The 18,256-nt window shown below is 44.2% G+C and overlaps 1 protein-coding gene across 7 annotated transcripts in view; it reads right to left on the bottom strand.

Moving 5' to 3' along the window:
• Positions 1-1,718: 1,718 nt before the first annotated feature.
• RBMS1 (RNA binding motif single stranded interacting protein 1) overlaps positions 1,719-18,256 on the bottom strand; it is an 834,814-nt gene continuing 818,276 nt past the window's right edge. For all 7 annotated transcript variants that reach the window (XM_069616341.1, XM_069616342.1, XM_069616344.1 and 4 more), the window contains exons 13-14: positions 17,824-17,906; positions 1,719-4,273 (exon numbers count right to left, since the gene is read on the bottom strand). In XM_069616341.1, the coding sequence (XP_069472442.1) occupies positions 17,829-17,906 (78 nt within the window). In that variant the 3' untranslated portion in view covers positions 1,719-4,273; positions 17,824-17,828. The remainder of the gene's footprint in view (positions 4,274-17,823; positions 17,907-18,256) is intronic.

The following is an 18,256-nucleotide window of genomic DNA, read 5'->3' as shown; positions in this document are numbered from 1 at the left end:
AGATTGTGCAAGCGCAGGGAGGGGGAAGGGGAGAAGTGCAAAATGGGGAGGAGCATTGAAAAGTGCAAAAGGGAGGGGAGATGGAGAAGTGCATGTGACAGAGTGCAGCCAACGGGTGGCAAGTCTCGGTAATCAGAGGGTGCAGCCAGCGGGTGGCTAATAAGTGCAGAGAGAGGGTGGACTATAGGGTTACAGATACAGACCACAAGTGCTAGGAAGGGGGGTAAGAGGCAGTGCGGGTGCAACTTGACAGGCAGGGACCTGGTCCCAATACAGACCACAAGTGCTAGGAAGGGGGGTAAGAGGCAGTGCGGGTGCAACTTGACAGGCAGGGACCTGGTCCCAATACAGACCACAAGTGCTAGGAAGGGGGGTAAGAGGCAGTGTGGGTGCAACTTGACAGGCAGGGACCTGTTCCCAATACAGACCACAAGTGCTAGGAAGGGGGGTAAGAGGCAGTGCGGGTGCAACTTGACAGGCAGGGACCTGGTCCCAATTTCAGAGGATGGCCAGGTAACCAGGTGCGTGGAACAGTTGAGTCATCAGCAGGGCAGAGGAAGAGAAGTGAAGAGGAAGGTCTTGAGTTGCTTCCGGAATGGAAGATGGTTCTGTTTAAGCTTGAGAGAGGCAGGGAGGCTGAGTCGGGAGTGAGCGACTGTTCCCCAGTATCCAAGTGGGTGCTAAGAGTGCATTCGCAGGGACAGTCCTTTGAAGAGTTGGTGATTGATAAATGCCAACAAAAGACAAATATGTTCTCCCAGTTTAAGGGAAAGAAATTGAGCCATACCACTGTACTTTTGGTAAAAAAAAAAAGAAAAATGTCTAGGAGCCAGGAAGGACACCGGCATGCATTGTTCATGCTCATGTGCTTGTTCCACTTAAGCACAGGATAATGTGTTTCATTTCTGCACATTTCCAAGTGAATCTGGATATCTCATGCCCATTATTCAGTATCGCACCAGACTGAGGACAACAATAACATCAAACACTCATAATTGTGTACATTATGAACGGATGTGTGGACACGGGAGCTAATGCTTAGCCGGTTCAGACCTGAAGAAGCTCTGAGAGAAAAAGAACACATGTTGCCTCGTGCAAAACGGCCGATCCGTTTTTGGTAAGGCTAGTCGATTAAGGCAACTTAGGAACAAACTTCTGTGTTTCAAGAAATTACAATGTCAGAAACTATGCGCTGAACAAAATTTTTGTTACAAGCAACTGCAATGCCAGAATTATTGTTTTGAATAAACATTTGTATTAAAAATCCAAACAAAATAATTACAGTGTTAAGACTTTCCTATTAGAGGCCATTTTTACTTTTATTTCTTAAGGGGCAGGCAAACCAAAAGTCTACAAATATTTGTTTCAGTTGACTTTATTGAAGGAGAAAAAGGGTCATTTTAGTAGAGGGTGCATCCAACATGTACCACCTTTTAATTCTCTTAAATTTCAAAGTGCACCCACCATTGCTGAATTCAGGGTGTACTTTCAAATACACAGGATTCCCTCATTCCACCTTCTAGTTTATGCAATCGTTCGCATGTTTGTGAGAAACTGCTTTCGATTAGAGCCGCACATTCTGATGTATTTTTTCCAGCACAAATGAAGAGCATGTGCATTGCTTCCACCAGAAAAACCTTTGAGAACCTTGCTCACAAAGTATTTAATAAAATCCCCAGCAAATATTTTAAACAAATTAACGGTAGGAAAAAAGGACATCATCTTCATTAATTTTTTTATTCAAAAGTTTTCAAAAGAAACAAAAACAGAAAAAAAAAGCTAACAATCAAATCAAATTTACAGTTCAAAAATGTGTTTTGGCATTTAACAAGTCCTAGGAAACAAAACTACAGAGTTATCTTGAACCGGACAAATAAGTTACCACTGGCAAGTTTGTGGCAATAGTAAAAACAAAAATAAAAAAATCAACTCTCTTGATCATATAGATATCTCTATGAAAATCTTATTTTTTTCAGTCTGTACAAAAAGGTCTTTCTTCATAAATTAACTTTTTTCATAATTTAATTGCTGACTACTATGTGATGTTTAAGTAATTGATTATTTCTTTATGTACAGAGGTTATGTTTCCCAACTCTTACCTAGACACTAAGTATGGCACAGAGTTCAGACATAGGTGACAGACCTTCCCATGCTCTAAGAAATCTGTTCTCTCTCGGTCTTCATAAAAAAATTAAAAAAATAAAAAGAATATCAAGTAGCAGAACACTCCTGATGGTTTGAGAAGGGTTTAAGGAGGGAAGGTGCTACATCTAGTCTGAACTTTGACAAAGCATTAATATTCCAGAGAGCATAGAACCAATGATACCACAACTTTCATTTTCTTGAAAAAATAATAATAAAAAAACATTTCCAATGACTATGTAATTTCACTAGAATCTAACTTCTCAGAGCAGCAATTACTTTTGAAACTATGAAATGTCACTGATAGCTACACTCCGATACACAAAAACCATTGAAAAACTAGCAATACTTTAAAAGAACGGCTTTGCCCCAGCTCCTGAGCTAGGATAATTTGGTCGGTGGAAACAGGGAGGGCCAGCAACCTGTCCCAATACAAAGTAAATAAAACTCTGAGGTAGATAACCGATCAGAAGCTGATCAGACAAGTACACAGTTTTGGAAGACAACTTAATTCCTTTTAAACATATGCAACCATGATGAAAGAGCTTTAAGAGCACTGAGCAACTTAATAGGATAATCATAATAACTGTGTATTTGCTAACCAGGAATTTCATAGTTTCAAAATGTGTTTTTCTTTACAGTTAACACTTGTAGTGATGATGTAAAGTGTGGCACTGCTTGGATCCAAGTCTTCCTTCATGCTTTTGTGTGTCCATACATCAATTAAAACTAGAAAAACCAAAATGCAAATGTACAAAAAAAGGCACATTCTCCTAACCGCAAACTGGTCCGGCAAAACGAAAAGAGTACAGAAGATTGAATGCTGAGACAAATCAAAACTATTGGCTGCTGGCTCTTTGTTCTTTGGTAAAGTTACCTTTAAAAGTGCCATGTCCTTATTGTTTCACCTATAATAGAGAGCTAGTATCCAGTCAAATACGTTTCTACCCATGTCTCAGCTCACCGTAGATTGCAAAAAGTGTCCTTTAGCTTTTGCCATTTTGCTTTAACAGCAACTTTGTTTGCTGTGTCAGAGCACAATCATCAATAAAAGCACTGTCATTAGTAAAAAGGAAAGACAAAAACAGTCGGCGATTCCCCACCCATAATCTCTAATCTAACTACACTAAAGCTACAACATCAAGTTAGTTTTAGGAAATAAAGCAAACAGATTTTGCATTGCATCATACAGCAGATTTCCTAAATCATTCAATCTACTAGAGGAAACTTGGCATATGGCCTCAAACAATTTTTCCTATTAAAATCCCCCCCCATTCAGAAAATGTGTTTCACACAAAATGTATCCCCCACTTGCATTTCACTACCTTACCTAACATGTGAAAAATCATTAAAAACGTCTACAGCACATTAAAAAAATCGAAGTTTTCAGCAATTTTTCAATCGACTACCTTTTAAAAGCCCTATGCTGCTGTTTTACAAGGCATACTGGACCAGCTCATTTGGTCAAAGCGTTCTAAGTCATTATTATTGTATACTACAGCTACAGCATTGAAAAATTTAAGGCAAATTGGAATTCATACAAAAAGGATAAAACACTTCACACAACATCATAGAACGACAGGAGGCTAAGAAAACGGACACTGCAACACTTCACCAGAGCAACATTCACACTGCAAGCCAATAACATCAACCTTGATGTTTCACTATTTAAAACTTCAGAAACCAATGTCATACATCAATAAAAAATGAAGGTAAAACAAAACAAAAATGTAACACAAAACGTCTGTCATGCAAATGGACAGGTTTGCAGGACATCCATGCATGGGCAGAAAAAAAAATCTTTTTTTTCCTTTTGTGTTATAATACTTGATAAAAAATTTCATAACAAAATAAACCTGTTTCGGGTGAGGTTGAGGGGGATGGTGGGAAGGGTGGAGGGGAGGGAGTAGTATTTGGGGAGGGACAGTCGCTAGATGATTTGAAGGATTTGTATGCACCTCATAGAACTTATAGCAAAAATAGTTTTAGTTGATTTCATTATAAATAACTTTTTTTTTTTTTCGAGAACCTGTGCAAAACTGTCAATAATTCCTAAAGCACAATTGATCAGAAAAATCCATGATTGTTTCAGCCTTTGCATCCTTCTTCAGGTAAGCTCACGACTGTACATCTGAAAGGAAGCAAAGTGCATAAGTCAGTGAAATAAATTACACCAGGAATGATGACGGAACTCTAAAACACAAAACATTCACATGCTAGTAGTTTACATCATAATATGTGCAGGGCAGTTTTAAATTGCTGACAAAGATTAATATACAACCGAAAGATGCATTTCATCAAAAAAATTGAACGACAATGGCGAGAGTCACTAAACCAGTTGACATAGCTTGCACATGAAAAGTTCCAGAGCAGTAAATTGAGTTTATTTTTTGTTACAGAAGAAAAACACCTGCCCGTAATGTCGGGCATCATCTCTGGATTATGAATGTACATTAGTAAATAGTAGTATGGAGCAGTAGCTTTCAGAATGGTGGTGCTACACCAAGTATCACATGGTTTCACCTGGGAGCAAGCAAGATGCCCAGATAAGATGCCAGGTTTTGCTAGTTTTTGGATTAGGAAATTATTACAAGATTGGACAACTCGAAAGAAAAGGGAGCTCTTCCCAAACAAATGTCAGGAAGGGACTCACTTGTTGCGGTCTGACTTTCCTTCCTATCTCGGGTCCTCTTGATGCTAAGACTCAGAATTTGCACCGAGGTAAGTATTGTAGGACACGCTAAGGCTCCTCCAATTTCCAGGCCTCAACGTGGAACGGTGCCGACGGTAGCCGAAACTCAGAGCTGGTCAGCTATAGGGCAGTCCAGGGCACTTCCAAATGCTCTTCTTCGCATGGTACCGAGCACACGTCAGGAATGGATGTTCCCTCCACTCCACGGGTTGCAGCTCACTCACAGGACTGTGAAGATCCGACAGCAAGACAAGGCTCTTCTAGGACAGCAGCAAAAGTTGGTCGCCAGGCATCCTTCAGACAAGTCGCTGGTCTCACAGCTGCACAGGAGTCTTGGCTCCTTCAAGTTTCTCCAGGATCTCTCTAGAGTGGGTGCAATGGTCCTCTTCGCATCACAAAAGACAGGTAAGAGCAGAAACATCCACTCGCGAATAGCAGAACTAGCCCCACACACAACTCAGTAGTAGTCCAATCAAGACTACTGGCGGGAACACTCATGTTAACGTTAAAGGACATTTGTACCGCGCACTATCACCACTGGAGTGGTCCCCTGGCGCTCTGAAAGAGGAAGGGAGGGTGAGTTAGTGGGAGGAAGCTGGAAAAGTGCAAGAGAGCAGTGATGAGCTGTTGGCGGCCTCAGCCCGGTGGGTCTGTTGGCTGAGCCTGGGGTGTTTGCGGCCGGTAGTCGTGTCAGTCTATGTGTGTTTTTGTTTTGTTATTGTAGTGTAGTGAAGTTTGTGCTGTTTGTTGTGCTGTAGGTTTGTGGTTGTGTTTGGTTTGGAGTTTGAGAGGTGTATGCAGAGGGGGAAATTGTTAGTGGAATTGGTTATTTGGCATCTCTATTCTGAATTGACGTGTTGGGCTTGCGTAATCTCTCCAGGCATGGTGCAGGGGCACCCTGCACCTCTGTCCTGATTTGGGCACGTCCGGAATTCAAGGTCCCCTTCACATCTCGCTCACACCTCCACCAGCCTCCCTCACAGCCCCACCTGTCCCCCCCCCCTTCCCACTTATATGGCCAGTGCACCTGCCAGTGTCCACAACTCAGTGTGGTGATTGGCAATATCCTGAAAATTCCACAACACTGTGGCACCTGGTAACAACTAAGGGGCGAGTGAAGATGTTGGATGGGGTTGGCTGGGGTTGACGACTCCTTCTCCATGGGTGTCGCCTGTGCTCCACTCTACCCGGCGTCACCCGTCCAGGTGCTCAGTCGGTTCTGGGAGCGTGTCAGGGTCCTTTTGAGTTTAGTCACTGCTGCCACCAGCTTGTCCATTTAGCGCACCTAGAGTAACCAATAATCTTCTGAGTGATAGTCTAGGGCAAAGACAAAAGTGTACCTCATTGTACTGCATTGTAAGATGCATTGTACAATAATAAAAAGTTAGCAGAAGTGGTAACAAGTTAGTTAAAGTAGCAACTAAGTAACTAGACTAAGGGAAACAATGTTCCCCAGTATTGACAGCCTGAAGGACATGTCAGTTTCCCCATAACAGATGACCAAAAGGGTTCCATGTGTTAATATCGCCACAAAAAATATCGCTATACAAAGATATTGCCATATTTTCTGGCGATATTGACACATGGACCCTGCGGGGGACACCCCGCAATCCTCATATTATTTTAAATTATGCAGGGGACACACCCGCAAGCCCCGCTCCCACAAATTATCCCCCTCCCAAAAATATTGCCTATGGCGAGACAAACGGCCATTTGTACGGCGATATTTTTCGTGGGGATATTTTACAGGGAAACCGGCAAAAGACAGTGTAGTGTAGCATAAGGCTTCACTGCACTGTAGAAAGTACGGGTCAGGATCAAAAATAAAAGCAAAACGTTTGGGGGTCCATTAAAATCGAAGGAAAGGTGCAGTAAAGAGAAATCTTTCCTAACAGCGGTCTAACGATTGCGGCCAAGGAATAGGTTGTGGGAGGAGCAATGTTTTCCCACAGGCTAGGCTTTCACTTTTCCCCGGATTGAGGATGAGATGGTTGGTCGTCATCCAGTAGTCAATATACGAGAGGCATGATGACAGATCTGGATGGTTTGGGCCTGGCGATATGGGGATTTTAAAGAGAATGTGGGTGTTGTCAGCGTAGCTGTAACAGGTAACATTATGGGAGCGGATGAGTGTGGGCAAAGGATTTAGATATATGTTGAAGAGCAGGGGAGATGGACATGATCCTTGTGGGATCAGTTTTGTTACTGGTCATGAGATGGAGGTGAAAGGGTGGAGGAGCTTGATTTGTGTTGTGAGCGGTTAGCGATGAAGGAACAAGCTACTTACCTGTAACTGTTGTTCTCCAGCATGAGTCTGGCATGGATTCACATGCTTATGAATATTCCCAGTCAGGCTGGGAATACTCAGTAAAGAAAAAAATCAGTTCTGAACTGTCTTTTACCTAACAACCAATCACTGAGCTCTGGGTCATACTTCCTGCAGCCAATGGCTGCCCTCTACCTAAGCCCCTCCTCCGGCAGCCATCTTCAGATTTTTACCGCACGTTCAAGTGTTGGGAGTCCTTGTGCTTAGCTCTCAAGCTTTTTGGCTTTTTGGAAGAGTTTACTCTATTTTCTGGTCAATCGAGCCCTGTGCTCCATCGATCACCCTTCCGATCCGTTTTTCAGATTCCTCAGCCCCGCCCCCCCCCAGGGGCGGATTTTGTCAAGTTTCTTCATGGAGGCTTGCAGAAGATTCTTCAGGCGTGCACCGCGTGGACCATGTCGGGGGAGAAGGATTCAACCACCTTTTTCAAGCTTTGCTCCGACTGCGGCTTATGGAATGTCTTCTCAGACGACAGAAATTCGGAGTGCCTTTACTGCCTGTACCCGATGCACAAGGAGGAAGATTGTGCTTTTTGCCAGGAGATGACGGCTTGCACGCTGAAGGATCGGCATAAGCGGCTGAAAGAGTGGCTACATGCCAAGGCCCCTGCTCTGGGTGAGTCCCAGGAGCATGCCTCTCTCAGTTCCAAGAAAGGTGAGCGGGCTTCCAAGACCTTTTAGGACGCCCCTCCCAAAGGGGGTACAAGAGAAGACTAAGCATCGCAAGTCCACTGCCACCGGGAGCGCCGTTGCGGCGGGCTCCTCTGCAGCCAGGGCGCGTCCGACGTCTCTAGCGACTTCAATCACCAGTCAACACTCAGGATCTTTGTCCAAGAGGAAGTCGGACCATCCGGGCAAACTGAAGGAGAAGCCCAAGACCGACCTGCCAGAGAAGGCCAAGGGGTGTTGGGGCACTGACCCTCCCCTAAGGATAAGGCCAAGCAGAACAAGGGACCGGTCCTGACCGTGTAGGCCCAGGTACACCCGATGAAGGCTCTGCCTGTTTAGAATTCTGTTCCCGTATTACTTCTTGTTCAGGGCCATAAGGCTGGTTCTCCAGGTCCGTTCCAGGCAGTGCTTGAGGGTTTTTAGTGATTTTAGGTTGGTGGTGTACTAGCTTTTCCACCTCTTCCGTATTGGTTTCTCCCTCAGCTGTTACCTCCTCTGTATCACTTCCACTCTTTAGATTTGTCATTTGCTGCGTGGGTTGTCCTGCTGAATCTGAATCCTGGCTCTTCCCACCTCATCTTGCTTTCCCCTCTCCTGATGTTATATTTCCTTAAGTCTCCTTCCCACTCTGCTGTTACCACCTCCGCTTGTCCACACAATGATTGAGATTACAACCTCCTTCTTGACCCTTTAGCGCTCACAATCTCATCTTGCTCTGCACTGCTGCCACCTCTTCACTCTCCTAGGTATCTGTCTCGTCCACTACTCTCCAGCCTTATACAAACACAATCCTCCTGCTAACAATGCTGCCCAACTGGGGCTCGCTGCTTTTATAGTGTGTTATGTCCTCCCCCTGATTGTGCCTTCTAGGGAGGGTCTGCACCAGTGGATGGTCATTTGGCACAAGCAGTGATTGGCGACTGTTTGCACATGAACATTTTAGGCTGAATGAACCGGACCAAGTCTATAATAGGCGTATCCACCATTTAGTTTTAATTCACTTCCCCTGACCACTCTGAGTGCTATGCTCTTTGATGCATCCAGCATGCGAGTCACCGGCTGAGAATGTAATGCGTTAGCTTATGGAATACTTTGTTTTAATGAGCATGCAGGGACACAATAACCATATCCCGGAATTAAAATCTCTTCCTGGGAAACATTGCCCCAAACTCTTCATCCCATGTAGAACTCTCATTGTTCGGAAAGTCGAGGACTAATATTGTCTCCCTGTAACTGGACTGTAGGGGCTTTCCCAGCAAGTCTCGCAAGCTGGCTGTGAAATGTCCTTTTATTTATCTGTGGCAGTAGCTAAACATGTCTTACTTTTGTTGGGTGGTAGGATTAGGCTGCTTCATTCAGGTAGCTGGGTGGTGGTGGTGATGTGGGTGTGTGTTTTTTTTGGTGGCTGGATGTCTTCGCTTGTCCTCTGCCATGCGACAGGGACCAAGGTGGGGTGGCTGAGGTTCTCCCCATATTATCACCGGCCCCAATATCGACTGGTTCAGGGTGGCACCCAGTCCCAAGGCACCACTTTGTCAGTCCCCAGAGTCAGGCAAGGCAGGGGGGGGGGTTTGGGGCCTTCATTACGCAAGCCTTCGCTACCTAAAAAGGACAGCATCTAGCTTGAGGTATCAGGAGCTTGGGGAACCTGCCAGTAACCAGTGCAAGCACAGAACAATGACTCTGAAGAAAGGTCAACAAGGGCTGGACATGCATACTTGATATATAGACTTCAAAAGGAACTGCATCATTTCTCCATCATCAGTCATATGCAGACTGGAAACGCTAGAATCTTTTAAGACAGCACATGTACTTCTGGATAGTGCAATGGGCCACCACAGATGCCTAGTTCTATTCCAGCATTGCCATCACCGTAAGCAACAACGCCACAGCCTTTCTGTATCTTCCCTAGTAACAAAACAACACACAATGAAAGGTAGGTAATGATTCAATAAAGCTTCACAATGAATTTCAAACTACCATACTTTTATAGAAGACATTGAAATATGGGGAAACTGTTCAAAATTAGGAGCACGCTGGGATCTAGCTGAACTTGCAGAAGGATTTGGTTAAAAAAATTGCCTCAAGTCAACACTGTGGGATGTTTTCACCCACACATCCAAGCCATACCACATCATTGTGCATTACTGACATGGGAAACATCATAATGGCCGCCGGAAAGCATGCTGCTCGCCAGAGATCATCCAATAATGCGCAGTGAAAACCTGACAGATTGGCCACCATCCACTTTTGCCTCTGTCAGTGTTAATACAGGAGACCATTGCCAGACCCTATCCTTTGGCTGCACACAGAGCAAAATCAGTGCAAAGGAATATAGTGCTGGTCAAAATCCGTTTTAATTGATGTCGGAAATTGCCAAAATCATGGCTCACAGAACCACTATAAAGGTCCCACCTCCTTGTTGGGGGGTCAACATCATTTTCCCACAAGAATCTACATGAATCTGAGGTCCACAGAAGTGCACCTATATTTGAACAAAGTATAATTTGAGGACTGCTTACTGGTAAGGCAATTGTCAAAAATGGCTGCAATACCGGTGCTTGACACTAACCAGCGCTAGCAATCTAAATTCTGACAGGAGACCTGTATTTCAGAAGCTAAACAGCATCCTAAGTTAGCTGAGACTTCCAAAGGCTTGCTGGTCAATGGGAATTCTTAACACCTACTCTTCCCAGGCCCTACACCAACAGCACAGGATATCACAGGGTCCTGTTGATTAAAAGGGGAGGAGAGTTTCCCTGCAGCCTGGAGGAAAGAGATAATGGATGCCTTCAGCTGAATAGAATGTGCTGATTTTGGGTGTAAACTGTCAACACTGCTCTGGGGAAGGCAAGACACATGATCTCTGAGTCAAGCCAAGTTCCCGGGAGCGGGACAAACACATGGGTGTACTGAATTGAGAGCAAATGTAGGTTTTATTAAATTGCTTATAAAATATTGTATCAAGCCGACAGAAATGTACAATTTGGGGATTCGTAATATGAAAATTTCACTCACAATTTGAGACTAAGAATACCGGAATACCTACTGAAGAAGCTACAACGGATCCAAAACACAGCAGCCAGACTACTCCTCAAACTATCCAGAGGAGACCACATCACCCCGGCCATAAAAACACTACACTGGCTCCCAGTAAAACAATGCATCATCTTCAAAACAATGTGCATAACGCACTGGGCAATCTGCGGACAAGGAGCAGAATTCCTACAAAAGAAAATAATCTACAAGCCAACGAGACCGCTCAGGTCAACCAACGAAATCCGACTGGAACAAAAACCTTACATCAAGAAGAAACTCGGAGGCACCGCTTTCTACCACTTAGCCGCGAAAACCGGGAACAACATCCCAAAAGTAATAAGGAACACTAAAGATCAGAAAATTACTAAAAACCTGGCTCTTCAACACCAGAGACTAAAACCAAAACAATAAGACAAATGACTCAACAGAAAAAGACATTGACAAGCCCCTAGAACCTACAGAAGTACTCTGAGCACCAGTAGGACTGATGCTGGACAAAGGGGTCCACCTGCGAGACCTAGGGAGACGGAGGCAACAACTCCAGCCAACCCTTACCATCCCCCACCGCCCGTACAGCCACAACTAGATACCACGGGGTTGTAGAATGGACGAGATACCACCAATCACCACACAATCGGAAGTATAGACACTAGCAGGTGCGCTAGTCATGTGGGTGGGGGTGAGGAGCATGCAAAGTTATTAAGGGAGCGGGCGGAGGGGACAGCCAAATCCTCAAACGGCCTCGAATGCAAAAACGGGCACGCACCTCCTGAGGACAGGGTGCACAAGCATCCCGTCGTGTAAGATTACATGAGCCCAACCGATTCAATCCAGGATAGAGATACCAACTAACCAATACCACTAACAATTTCCTTCTCTGCATACACCTCTCAAACTCCAAACTAAACACAACCACAAACCTCCAGCACAGCAAACCGCTCGAACTTCACTACACTGCAACAACAAAACAAAAAACACACATAGACTCGCACATCAGCACACGACGACTACTGGCCGCATATACCCCAGGCCCAGCCGACGGAACCACCGGGCTGAGGCTGCCAACAGCACATCACTGCAATCTTGCACTTTTCCAGCCTCCACCCACTAACCCACCTCTCCCTCCCTCTTTCAGAGCCGCCAGAGTGCCAGGGGACCACTCCGGTGGTGATAGTGCGCGGTACAAATGACCTTTAACATTAACTAAGCTGGACGTTGTGTGATGTTCTGAGACCGAACCCCGCGATTTATTAATATTGCAGACACTGATTATATCAGAAAAATGAAAACTTACAGTAGTATGCGCAGAGAGGGGGTGTACCTCCGAGGAAGATTTGATGAAAAAACAATATGGCGAAACCCACTAAAAGCGCAAAATGTTGTCGTTTCTGAACCCAAGCTCTTAGAAAGATCAGGGTTGAACAGAGACCTGTCTTAATTGATCTTTGATGGGTACATGTAATTTCAACAACCTGTGTATCTGGGAAATATGTGTTTTGGGTAAAATTGATTTTCTATAAGAAACCAAAGGGGAGTGTTCTTTCCTTAAAGCCATAAAAATGATACCCGATGACACAGGATGACTCACTACTCTGTTCTCCAGTCAGAGGACAGTAAATCCTTTAACCCATCAGAACCCTTAGTGGGTTGGGCATAGAAAGTCAGCCTTCCCACACACTTTCAAAAGACATAAAAAGAACCACTGAAAGCCCGACAGGGACTGCTCTTTCCACTTTCTTATGCAGCACTTTGCCGGACCAGACAATATCCAAAGGACCATAGACTCCAGATAGACTCCAGAACCTGAAGCAGAGAGGCCTGAACCAAAAGCTGAATCCTTCTCAGCAGGCCTCAGAATCCAGCAACCTAACTATACTATTCAACAGCCGGGCTGTGCTGTTCGCTTCTGGCCCAGAACCTGTGCCAGAACCGAGATCCAGAGAAAGCAGAGCTGTATCCAGAACCGTTTGGTCCAGTTCAAGAGGCCGACCAGACCAGACCGCTGTGCAGTGCCGGTAGCAGATCCAGACCAGACCGCTGTGCAGTGCCGGTAGCAGACCAGACTGCTGTGCAGTGCCGATAGCAGACAAACCCAGACCGCTGTGCAGTACCAGACCCAGACCAGAGGCCACGCTGGGGAGCAGAATCAGTGGCAGCCTATTCCAGTCCAAAATTAGGAGTGAGTATCCACCTGTCCAGAACTGCATAGAAATCGTGTGTCCATTCTGTGATTTCAAAGCTGTGAAAGTGTCATTTGTCATTCTGAATCTTTACTTAATTTCCTTATAGTTTTTCCGTAATCGCGATCGACGCACTCGGAAAAAGTGCTGCAAATTGCAAACTGGCTCAATTTCACCACTTGTAAAAATAGCTGCTTCTGGCTTTCCACTGCTGAAATTAGTTTTCCCTCTGATAATCATTCCTGAATTCTTGCTAGTGTTGATCTGAACTAATGCAAAGTAGCTGTCACCTACCCTGAATCTCCTATAGGGAATTAAAATCATTTTTAGCATATTTTTCACTTCATTGCAAATCACATGTAAAAGTATTTGGCCTGTGTTTTAAAATCATCCCTGTTTCTCTAAGCTTGCTGGGGGAAACGGGAACTGAACTGCTTCTGATTGTATTCCTGAAAACCTCTGTGCCCTCATTTCCATCTCTTCATATTGCATAGGGGGGGGGTAGTGAGGAAAAAGTGATCAGATTATCTCTGGTTGAAACCATATCCAGTTTATTCTGTGCTGCATTCTTTCCATCATTGCTTTTCCTTGAAACCATACAAAGTATTCTCTGCTACCTTATCCTTTCTATACCAACTCCTAAGTAATTAAAGAATTGTGCTACTGTAATATTATCCACTTTTAATCACTGTCATATTCATAAGAGTGCTATCAAATAATGTATTCATAAAAGTGTGATATATATATTGTTTAATTTTTCAAATAAATCTTTTAATTTGCAAAACAAACCTACTTCTTGGCGCAGTGAGGTCAGGGGGATTCAAAGAGGGGCGTTATATAAGGGTTCATCATCCAGATTTATGAACTTGTCATAAAAATATATAAATAAGGGCTTCCATTGGGCATCCCAGACTAGGCATTGACTTTGTTGTAAGTGACTCAATTCAGCACTCCAACTCTGTCTGGATAATTGCGTAGATTTTGAATAATATCTACAAACACTGGATGCACAGCAAATGAATTTATATAATAGTCACATAACGCCAATGCTGAATGGTGCACAACTTTGCAATGGCGCCATTTATATTCTGTATACACGCTTGGTGAGCAGTGTTAGGGTAGATTATTTTATGCACAATCTCCTCCACATGTGAGTCCTGCAGCACTTTTTGCAGTACTTGTGGATTTTTGCTTGATGTTCCCCTGAGTGGGTGTGAACCTTTTTCCACACTCACTCATCATTTTACCCCATCTTTTTTTATAAATTGTTCTTGCAGCTAAACTTTCCTCCAGGTTTTATGGCGTCGGTCTTTTCCAGCACACATAACGCTGTGCAGTGTTGCCGAGAGCCCTTTGGGCTTCCCTTTTTATTTTCTGTTATAGGGGGATATTTGTATCCTTCCCTATTATGAGATCAGCACACCCCACCTTATGTTGAGTGCTGAGGGGTTACATAGTATCCCCTTTCTCACTGCTCCCGGAACCTTTTGGTTAAATTGAAAAGCTAAACTGAATGGCTGGGGGCAGTGGTTTTATGGTTTTATCCTACCTATGTGCGATTTATACTACCAGGCTGTGTACACAGCCGGGTCCCCATAGACCTAAAATCAGTGGCTGTATTGTGTTTTCACCATTTCTTATTTTCTTGGTCCTTTTGTCGAGCTATGTGGGGGAGGACCTGGTTTGACTTTTATCTTTGGCAGAAATCCTGTGGAGCCCGCCAAGGCTCCCGTGTGTCTGTGTGGACAGGAAATGGGGAAGGACTCCGGAACTCGGCTGTTCTTTGTCTTCTGGTGTGCCTGTCTGGAACCAGTTCCAACTGGAAAGGGGGTTGGTGGGGTCTGGTTGTCCCAGAAGGACAGCCACCACCCAAAGTTTGAATGGTGAATGAGTGCCGATTGGGTGCGCTCCTGCATAAAAGGCATGGATCCTGAGGTTGGAACCGAAGAAATGACGAGGAAGAAGAGGGGAGACGTCTGCAGCCACGTTAAGACAACTGTAGATGCCTGCTGGGTAATCAAGGCTGCTTTATCCCTTCTTCCAAGCGTCATGAGAACTCTGAAGAGGACGACTCTCCCCTTTATACTGGTGGGACCAATCATTCTTGAAACAGCCTGCATTTCGAGCCATCCCACGACCGCCAATACCCTGGGACCTGTGGCCACTGTGCAGTGCATAGCCTTCCAAAGATCAAAACCTCCCAAAACTTTGGTGGACTCCTTCCAGACCTACAGAAACAAGATAACACTCCTCAAAGTCCCCTCACCAACGTGCTGGACCAGGAAAGTGAGACGAATCGGCCAGGCGGTAATTGTTCTTCACTGGTGCTTCCAAAAAGGTGCCAAAATCACAGAACCCGGAAGAATTCTTTGCTGGAAGCCTCTTCACTCGAATGCCGGTGCGAGATCCGTTCCAGAATCCCTTCTTTAGTAACGCATTCATGGTCAGGCAGACTAGGTCTGCTGCTGCTGTGCCATGGGGGCATTATGCTGCAACCTATTCTACACTCCCAAGGTACTTTGAGACTCCTGGTAGAACTTACCACGAGTTGTTTCGCTGTCATGTGTTGTTGGAGTGCCGATTCGTGTGTGTGGGAGTTTGCCCATACAGGTTCGCCCAGGCCAAACGGTTGTGTACCTACAGTGACCCTTCACCGAAAGTCCTTACCCCTTTTCCCAACCAAAAGTGGTACTTACTTGCTACTGAAGACTTCCTCTGGAACCTTTGAACGCTCTACAGGTTGCACCTTGCATAAATATATCTATTGTTTTGCACTCCGATCTGACTCCGAGACACTCATAACTAGATAGTGATGTACTTCTAAAGTGTTAGGCCTCTGTGAAATAATGACAAGCATTTACTTTCTTTATGTTAAGAAAAAACAGGTAAAAGCACAAGGAACATGGGGATACTGCGCTGAACTGGCCCGAGTAGTAAAGATACAATAAGCTGCCAGATGCGAGATTCCCATGGGGCAGTGCTCATGTGCCCCAAGTAAGGTAGCAGGAAATTGTGGGAATTTCGCGATATCGGCGCTGCATATAAGATTTGTGAGACTCTCAAATTCCGAGCAATACTGTGTTACAATCAATAAAAAAAGGAGCACTCTTGCTCTAGAATTTCACCATTGGGTCTTTATTGTTGCTAAAGGTGCTGACGACATGTTTCGACCCCACAAGGGTCTTTATCAAGGCAAGATTGTTTCTAGATGGTCTGATTGGTGAGACTTGATGCCAATGGACGTTCCTTGTATGCCAAAGTGATATGACTGATCAACACTCACAGGAGACTTATACAGCCGAGGCAGCGGTCCTCGTCAGAACACTAACAAGTGCAGTCAAATCAAGGAACGGCCATTGGCATCTTCTGCATCCAGCACCACATCGCAAAATGCTTCTACTTGTGCCCATAGTACTTAAGATGCAATGATGCTCTGGCCCTGACAAGGACCTGCCTGCAGTCCTCTGGCAACTCGTACCCTCCGAATTCAAAGGCTGCAGGAGCCAAGCCCTCAGGTTCAGCTACCCTGGGTCATCATGCAGGATTGTGCCTCCTTCTCTGGTGAGCAGATTCGTGACCAGTGGCAGCTTGACCGTGGGTGACGTTGACAGGCTGAGAACCCTATTTCACTAATATTGCCACTTGCCCACTTTTGATTCTGTACATAGTCAATTCTGTATAGCCCTGTTCAAAGGACCTTTACAGCAACGTTAGTTAAATCATGTAAGCAAGCTATGAATGCATTCAATTGAGCCTTTTTTACTACAAGAGATAGTAGGCCTTCAGAATGGGACATAATAGCCTATGTGTAGCCTCAGAGAATTGTACAGAGGCATTAGAATTTCCTTTTGTGATGTTCCATTTGAATGAACCTCTTCCTGAACACAATAACTTCCCTAGATCAACTGAGCAATAGCTAGGCCATGCTGTGTTGACACTTTCCTGTTAGATGAAATACCCCTAAGGTCTTTATCTGTCTGCCGCCCAATACCTGACCCTCCACAGTGTAGTTCTACCAGCAGCTTCTCCACCCACATTTATGCCTCTTGGAAACTGATGGACAAGCAGAACATTAATTACCCCCAATACACTGATCAAATAGAGTTGTACCTATACAAACATTAATTGCTCAATGACATGCATGATGTGTGTCTTTTTGAACGGAAATAAAAAACATATTGATGCTCAAATTCTAGAATGGTCTTCTGATGTTGTACTATATAGGCAGTGAGGAAGATAGACCTGAGAAATGTCTGTCATTAGTCATAATTAATATGGCATTTTAGGATGATTGCTTGTAATTTTGCAGTGGTTTTCTGTGAAACTCAAACCAAAATGGCCAGTGAAAGCTAAACATTGTATGAGTTAGTTTCACCTGACTACTAAAAACTTTTGTGACACAGGCCTGCATAAATTTTCTAGGCATTTTGAGTAAATCTGATTGGATAATTAGCTAAATAAGGAAAAATACGTTCCTGAAAGAAACTGAGGAAATACTGCAAACCCGTACTTATTTACAGAGCTACTGGAATTAACGTTGCTATTAACATTGAACTAATTTCTGTTATGCTCGAACATGGTGAAAATTGTTAAGTAATGCAACCTTAATAAATAGTGAAAATTAAACAAAACACTGGATTCTGGAAGCCGCACTCACCCTACCTACCTACTCTACCCTACCCTACCCTACTCTATTACCTTTCAGATCCGCCAGAGGACCACTTTGGTGGTGATAGTGTGCAGTATAAATTTCATTTAACTGTAACATATTCTTACCTTAGTTATTTGTTTTGTTGATAGGTGTAGGGAGAGTGCTCACTCGATGTCTCTACTGTCACCTGCTGCTGACCACTTGCTTCCTGCAACAAAAGGAAAAAGTGGAAAAAAGAAAACTGTCAATTACCAAATACAATACAAACCTACACCCTTATATAAGCCAAAGGTGAGCAATCACAATGCCAGAATTTCAGTATGTTCTTAATGTTGTCACGGATTGGAAAGCAAAACACAAAGTGATGACAAACGTGAAAAGCAAGTTGTGTGTGTAAATAAATGGCCTTGCATAGGTGAACGAACATCAAAAACATTAATTTGTTCAGTTACTATAACAAATGGCCTGAGAACTAGCAAGGAAGGGTAAGGCATTGCCTTCTCCAGAGAATGTAAAAACTGGGTATTACAATTTAGCAGTCCAGTATGATCACAATGG

Source organism: Ambystoma mexicanum, chromosome 9, assembly GCF_040938575.1.
Source record: "Ambystoma mexicanum isolate Mex_15411 chromosome 9, UKY_AmexF1_1, whole genome shotgun sequence".
In the NCBI taxonomy this organism is placed as follows: Eukaryota; Metazoa; Chordata; class Amphibia; order Caudata; family Ambystomatidae; genus Ambystoma; species Ambystoma mexicanum.
The sequence above is the reverse complement of the archived record's forward strand: the minus strand, read 5'-3'. Positions and strand labels throughout refer to the sequence as shown.